Consider the following 7,832-nt stretch of genomic DNA (forward strand, 5'->3'; position numbering starts at 1 on the left):
CATGCCGATATTCAGTGGCCTTCTTGACAGGTTGGAGCAGCTTGAGTTGAACAACCCTAATTTATGTCTCTCATTTTAAGATCTAGCTGTTGTTCCAACCTCTACCACTCACATGTTTCAAGACATTAAGCTAATCATCTTAGATTCTCTTCAGAAGTAACTGGTACCTGTGGATTGTACTGGGGAAGACTGTGGGAGCTCTAAAGGATCAGATGTTTCCCTGAAAAGTTAAATCCCTATAATTCCATGGATCAGTTTTTCAGTTAGGCACAGGTATACCTACCCATCTGTCTTAAAAACCCTTTCAATCCCTTTAAAATCTCAATGTTTTCTGACATACATGAGCCTTTTTCTCCTGACCTTCTCCCCACTGTCCTCCCCAAAATTGAGGTGGGTGTAATAAGCAGAGAAGTTGGTTTTTCACTGAAAGAAGCACACCTGGAGACACCGTGCACATGGTGCTACTGCCAAAATAGCTGCTGCTTGACTGGCTCGGCAAGCTGAATGGGTGGAGTCGTGTTAACCCTCTCACAGCCACAGCTATTGGTTGAGCACTGCAGCAATGCACCTGAAGCAACAAGCGAGCTGCTGGTATTGTCTTAATTATTCTTGATGAGGCTTGGAATGTGAAAATGCTTCATTTACAGGATCCTAAATAAAGTACTTACAGGAAAGAACTAATAGTCTCACTTTTAGGAACAGAGTGCCCAAGAATTGTGGCATCTCGGGAGAACTGAGGCAGCAGGCTGGAGTCTGGGTGAGGTAGCAGGAAGTTCCAGAGCGTCTCCTGGGATGCCACGCTGCTCCCACTCCATGTTTCCAGGAAGACGTGCTCTTCATCACAGTGACCATGACTCAGGGGGAGAAAAGAAATCTACAATCTGTCTTCCAAAAACAAGGTGTGATGTATAGAAGAAAGTACAGGTAAGTTGCCTGTATCTTTGTTCTTTTCCTGGCTATTTAATGTGAAGGGGAAAAGTTTGGGTTAAGTGTTGCAATACTGGTCTTTATAATGATCTTCTACTGTAAAATGAGGTTAGCAGAAGAGGATTCTTACCAGACCCATTGTGAACTACCTGCGTTTAGACCATATGATCTATTAACACAGGCTTTGTATGGAAATAAGGATACAAACCAATTGGGCCCTTCAGAAATCCACCTACCTATGTTTTTACTTCTATTTAAGCATAGTGGGGAAAAAGGAGGCAGTAATTATTAGGTTCTAAGGCAAGACACTTTATTAGATGTATTATTATGTATTTCAACCTCACCTACTTAAACTATAACTAGAACCAGAATATTTTTCTCTCTGGAAAGCACTAGCATAATTCAAGACTGTACAAAAGTCTTCCACACTTGATTAACTTTACAGTAAAAGTTTACACTCTTAAAATTTTTTTGGAAGCTTTTATTTTCTAACTTAGCATCTTAACAGATTTTACCCAAGTTGTCTTCCTAAATACATATACAGTACACATGAGCATACTACAGTCATGTTCAGAAAAAGGTGATGTGGGAGGGAAAGTAAAACAGGGTAACAATTCACTAGCCAGACACACAGGTTATATGTAAAACAAACATACTGTAAGTGAAATATTTAAAAATGAAAATAAATTAAGGTTACATCAAAGTTCCTGCTTGACTTTTATTATTTAAATCCTCAGTATAATATATACCACTGCATTATGGGTCATGGTAAGGGAGTGGGTCTTGAAAAAATCTGCTATAGAAAAAGTTTTATCAAAATAAGATTGAAGATCATCCTTCACACAACTATAGAAATTCTGCTGAATCACGTATTCAAACTAGGGGCATTTATTTTTTATTACACTGGATCTCTGCAAGGTATCAGCTGTTAAACTGAACAGCTATATAAATCAGATGTTAAGGAGCAAGTCTATATATTTTGACTGAGCCGATGTTTTGCCCCAGCCCTTTCCTTGCTTAGCTAAACTGTACGTTAGATTCTCAGACACCTGCAAGAGAACAGTTATTTTATCATATTCATCTATGTTCTAGAAACCAACATATGATACTTTAAGGACACCAAGTCGCTACGCAAACAATGCTAGCATGTTGAACATAGGCTTTAAAAGACATATAAATAAAATGTTCAACTTTCTTCCATACATGATGCTTCTTGAGAAACATTGACAGTTTGTGAACCAGTCATGTGCATGTCAGTCATGTCGTAATACATTGTTATGTCTCACAAAAAATGTAGTAGTCTTTAGAAAACATTAGTAAGCACCTTGGCTCACTATTACTAGGCACTGTTACTAGGCACTCCCCATCAACTACGAAAGGATAAGAAAGACCTGAATTTTACTGAACAGGGATTGCAGTCCACCAGATAAGAAGGCATACTTAATCTATAGCCTTCTGAAGTTTTGTATACACAATAGAGAAACAGCAGATACTGAAATATATTTAAAGGATATTTAACAGAAATTTCCTCCAATGTTCAGTTATCTATTTTACAATAAAACTGTTCAGCTGTACTCCTTTCTATATGCAAAATCAGAAGGTCAGTGTACATTTCTGTGGAAATTTAATTTCACTAACTAACATTTAAATCTTTGTTGTTTTGTCAATTTAGGTCATTTTTTCTTGTTAGCCAAACCTATGAGAAGAAAATACTCAACAAATTATACAAAGTACTCAAAGCCACTTGTATTTAAATTGTATCAAACTTTCAGTGTTAAACCTAAAAAAACCCAAAATCTCCAAAAAGTGATGGTTAAAAGTCAGAACAAAGCTCCTTCTCTGCTCCTGCAGGAGAGGGGCAGGCAGGCTGCCCCTCTAGTGTTCAGTCCGTCAGTTTGGGGGTAGTGTGCCTACTGTCCGGCACTTTCTGGATTTGTGGTGGTGGTTTCTGTGCCAATAGGTTGCACATTGTCTGCCAGATTGTGTGCATGCTCAAGAAACAAGTCTTTAAGTACACTTAGCTCCTTGGTCAGGAGCTTAATTTTTGCCTCCAAACGTTCATTTTCTTCTTTCAACTGGTTAACCCTCTGCAGCGTATCCTGTGCCTTCTGCTTGCTTTTTAACCGGCTCTTTTTCACTGCCATGTTGTTGCGCTCTCGGCGCTGGCGGTATTCATCACTGTTTCTATCCACAAAGGAATTCTTTTTGCCCTGCTTGCTTGGAGGCACGGCTTTGCCTCCACCACCAGGGCTAACGGGCACCAGCTGAGGAACCTGCTGCAAACCGCTGGTGTGTGCTGGTGTGTGAATCACACTTATCCCGTTTGCTTCCGTAGTGGCGTTCTGTTGTGATGCCTTGCTCATTTGGACAGAATCTTCTTTTATCACCACAATACAATTTGTTAGAGATGGTGAAAATTGTTAGTAGTTTCCAGATTATGTTGCCAGTGAGTCTTCACATGGATTAAGGGCAAGTTGAACCTAGTAGAAAAATACATTTATTAAAACATTTAAAATGCCAGAGTGAGCTATGATCTTGTACCTCACTGGCATTAGCAAGAGCTGCTGATGGCACATCTGGCAGAAACAATACATCATTACAGTGCTGGAAATTGAAAAGCTGCCAACTGTTGAACTATTTCAGAAGTCCCAGGGTCATTTGGATTGGAAGGGACTGTTAGTGGGTCATCTAGTCAGCCTTTCTGCACCATGGTTGGAGTTATTCAGTTGTCCCAAAGCCATCTCTTGATGGCTGTCTAGTCTAGCCTTGACTAACTTGAGTTTCACAACCCATGTCTTGGCACCAAGTTAGTCTAACTTTTCCTCCAGTTTATATAATTCTCTTAATTAGACTGAATTTTCCATGCTACAGCTTAAGTTTATTAACTGTCTGACTCTTGACCAATAGGACTCTTGTCTTTGAACTACCTCCCTGTGTATGTGCAGGCAAATTTCCTACAAGTCTCCCCTTTTCCAGACTGTGTGCACCCAACTTTCTACCATTCCAAAGACTCCTTCCAGTATCTTCTAAACATAAATGCTCTCTTCTGAACTTGTTTTGCTTGGTCTGTTTGGTATTTTTTCCCCCCTTTTTATCATAGGATGCCCCAAACTGGTACCTATGTGCAAACAGAAGTCCAACTGCGCTGCAGGAAATAGCTATTTCACTTTAAGGCAAAAAATGTAGTAAAATGTACGTATTATGTAAGATTAACCTCCACAGTGAATTAATGTCTGTTCTGTCTGAATGTGTACCTTTGCCAATAAAAATATTCCTGTTTCAATTCGTATGTTACGGCAAAATGAAGCTGCAGCTAAAAAAATTAATCAGGAAGTGTTAATGTGCTAATTGTTCTTGCTAATGAGATGAATCTTTCAGTGTGTACCTACATGTTAATCTTACTCACAAAATATGCTACCATAAAGGATATCAATATGGTTTATAGTTACAGCGGAGAGAGTTCACAGCTCCTGTTTTCCTGTTAGATGCATATAACTTTCCAAGAGTCATCCACAGAACTAGAATCTCTCATGCTTGTCCAAAGCATAAGAGAAACCTTTTCCCTCTCTTTATTTGAAGAAATGTCATTGAAGGAACGGAAATACCCCTTTCAATATAAGGGAAGGGCTTCAGCATTTAAGCAGTGCATAAAATGGTCTTTCTGCACTTATTCCAGTGAATTTATAAAAAGAAAACTTACCAATAATGTAGGCCTGATTCTACTTGATGCTTACCAAAGTGCTGAGCTGTGCAAACACTTAAACTTTAATAAGAATGGAGTTCAGCAAATGAACTGTTTTTGGAAATCCCACCTTGCAACTTTTCACAGTGCAGCATCTCTCCAAAGCATCACATACTCACATATACAACTGATTATGTGCTCACAGAAATACAAACAGTGCATAAGAGGTATGTACTGGGAATGTACTGGGAGGTTGCAGATTGAAGACTGTAATGCTAGCAAAAGCCTAGTACTAAAATATTGTTGGGTTCCTAATTGTTATTATCTTTTCATTACATGAATTGCTTAAGAAAGTTTATTTCTACAACCAGTTGATTTACACTTGAGAGAGGCAGAAGAGGAGCTTTTCTGCCACACAAGAAGCTTCAAATATCACTGAAAAAACTGTAAGTTACCATGTAGTTGATGTATGAGATTTGTGCAGTTTTATACTCGGGAGCTCTGTATAAATTCTGCTGTCTTCAAATGAGTTTACTCAAAAATCTGTTTAAAAAAATTGTACAATTAGAAATTCAGAACTTAAGAACAACTGGTTCTCTTCTTGTGTATACTGAATCCTCTTTTGTTCATCTTCCAAAAAAAGAATCCTTAGATTCACCAAGAGTGAAAACTTTAAGAATCACAGTCATTTCGGCCCAACAAGCAGGAAAGATGTACAGCAGCTGTTTAATAAATCACAAGTGTAGAAATGGCACACATTCCCTATGAAGGCTGTGGCAGTGTGACACTGCAACTCACAAACATGCTAAGACAGCTAAATATTATTTAAAAAGCAGGTAAAACCCAAAAGCTTTGTAGATACACTTGCTTTACGGTCGTGTTGGCTAAAGGAAGATGCTGTGCTTGGATAAACCAACCCTACGCTGACAGGAACTGACTGTGAAGGGCATCGGTAACAGTGCAAAAGATGGATTGTCTGACTCTTGCACGCAGATAACAGATTGACACAGATGGCTGAAAACAAGACACTGAGCTTGTTAATGCCTATGGTAATATCAAAGACAAATGTGTTTTTAGAATTATGGTCAGGCTATACTGGAGAGCTCCCCTACCCTGATGTCCTTGCTTTGCCTTAGCAGGCTTAAGTCACTAGCAAGTCGTATGTCAATTTTCACATGTCAAATGGGGGGAGGGAGGAGGGTTGCAACTTAATTACAGTGTAGAACAGTGGTTTTCATCATGTAGTCTGCAGACCCCTGGGGGGTCCACAGACTGTCTAAGGGGTCCGTGAAAGATTAACTATGATCAATCAACGGTATATGAATACCCATATTTACAATTCAAAGGGGTCTGCACCTCCACTTGAAATTTTTTAGGGGTTTCCAAATGAAAAAAGAAAAACCACTAGAGTAAAATGATGATGATGATGATGATGATGATGGTGATATACCTGGTATATACAGAGTGTGCTTTCTACCTACAGAGTTCCAGGGTTTTAGAGACGTTATTATCACTATTATTACAGATAAGGAAACTGAGACTCAGTTTAGTGCCTTGCCCAGGTCTTGATGGGGCAAAGAAGAAAAACCAGATTTCACAAGTCCCTGCACTGCTTTTTCCAATCTGCCACATTAAACATAAAATTATATTGTTAAACCTATATGGGCCTTCTCAGTTTTCATGTGTCTTCCCTATTTTTGTGTAATGTTTGGATTCCCCTCACAAAGACAAATATTTTGATAGCTTCCCACATTACAACCCTACAAAAATTAATCAATGCCTACATATGACTGAATTAAGGAAGCATCAAGAAAAAAAAAACGAATTAAGGAAGCGTCAAGAAAAAGGCAATTTCAGTTTCAGGTTTCTCACTGGTCATTAAAGAGCTCTTTTTAATCATGAAAAAATCCTGACAGCATCATTTTAAAGACTGTACAGACAACTGCCTGTGCATGTTAGACATTACCTTCTGCAAAGTTAGCATTTGAATAGACATGTTACCATCCCTGTTCCTGTATTTAGAGTTTTATTGCCTGGGCAAGTTGCTAGAGTTTCTTTTACAAGCTGAATGTGTAGAAGAGAACAATGATGGGTGCAGCATATTTTCAGTAAAATTGACAGAAAAGCTGTAAAAATAAAAAATGTCTGCTCTTCATGAAGTTTTAGCTCAATGCGTTATCTGAACCCAAGTAGTCCCTTGGTAGCTGAAAAAAAACATTTCCTTAAAATGAGGAGAAAAAGTGCACTACTGTGGCACATTCATCCTCTACTAAGTCATCTGTTTAGAAAGCCAAGTAATTCCAGTGAAAGGAGGACCCCCCCCCCCGACTTGGCTAGTGCTGCCTGTACACGTGGGGGGCATGTATTTTAATTGGTGGTTGCTGGGCAGCTGCTATAATTAAAATACTGCAGTGTTACATGTATTAAGCCCCTGCGCATGTAAAAATGACCACGGGACACTATCTAAACCTTGTCTGACAAAGTCTAGATAGAGCCACCCCACAGCCATTTAAAAACATGCAGGGGCTTAATACATACGAGGCTGCAGCAATGCTGGCACGTTCAAATTAGAAGGCGGAGCGGACTCAATTAGCTGAGTCTGCTCCAACTCATTCTAATTGGAATGTGAAGGAGCAGGTGTAGAGGCAGCCCTTAAGTCCAGTATGTGCTCACACGCACCCTACCCTTGCCTTCAACATGCTTGTGATTGCAACCTCTCATGCTACACTGAAATATGAAGCACTGAATAGCCCAACTCTGATCTGAATACCGACAGGCCCATCTCTCCACACAAGGACCCAATCTTTTAAGACCATGCACGATAACTAGGGGTGCACCAATAAGGATTTTTCAGGCTGATATCAACAGCTGATTTTTAAGGAGGCGTATCAGCCGATACCAATCTGATTTCCAATACCAGCCCAGCAGCTTGGAGAGTTGTGTGCAGCTGGTAAGTCCATTGTGGTAGAAGGGAAGGGCATGGGGGGCAGATCAAGGCCCCCACGGTAAGGGAGATGTGGGGCTGGGGCAGGGGAGGGGTGCAGTGCATGGGACAGACCCATGGCTTGTCCAAGGGGCACGGGGGGGGAGGGGGTTGGCTCCTGCCACTGCACACCGCTCATCCTGTAGCTTGTCCGGTAGCTCCTGCCACTGCTCCCACTGCTTGTCCGGGACGAAAGAGGGATGTGTGCTCCTGGATCTGCACAGGGCGGGGCGGGTTGGG

The 7,832-nt window shown here is 40.3% G+C and overlaps 1 protein-coding gene across 1 annotated transcript; it reads right to left on the bottom strand.

The window, feature by feature from the left end:
- Positions 1–1,390: 1,390 nt before the first annotated feature.
- On the bottom strand, positions 1,391–5,413 carry CEBPG (CCAAT/enhancer binding protein gamma). Its single transcript, XM_019505589.1, has one exon. It carries the CDS (start codon positions 3,288–3,290, stop codon positions 2,838–2,840), a length of 453 nt encoding a protein of 150 aa, XP_019361134.1. The 5' UTR covers positions 3,291–5,413; the 3' UTR covers positions 1,391–2,837.
- Between the last annotated feature and the right edge of the window lie 2,419 nt (positions 5,414–7,832).

Source organism: Gavialis gangeticus, unplaced genomic scaffold (genome assembly GCF_001723915.1).
Source record: "Gavialis gangeticus isolate Ggan-Ray unplaced genomic scaffold, GavGan_comp1, whole genome shotgun sequence".
In the NCBI taxonomy this organism is placed as follows: domain Eukaryota; kingdom Metazoa; phylum Chordata; order Crocodylia; family Gavialidae; genus Gavialis; species Gavialis gangeticus.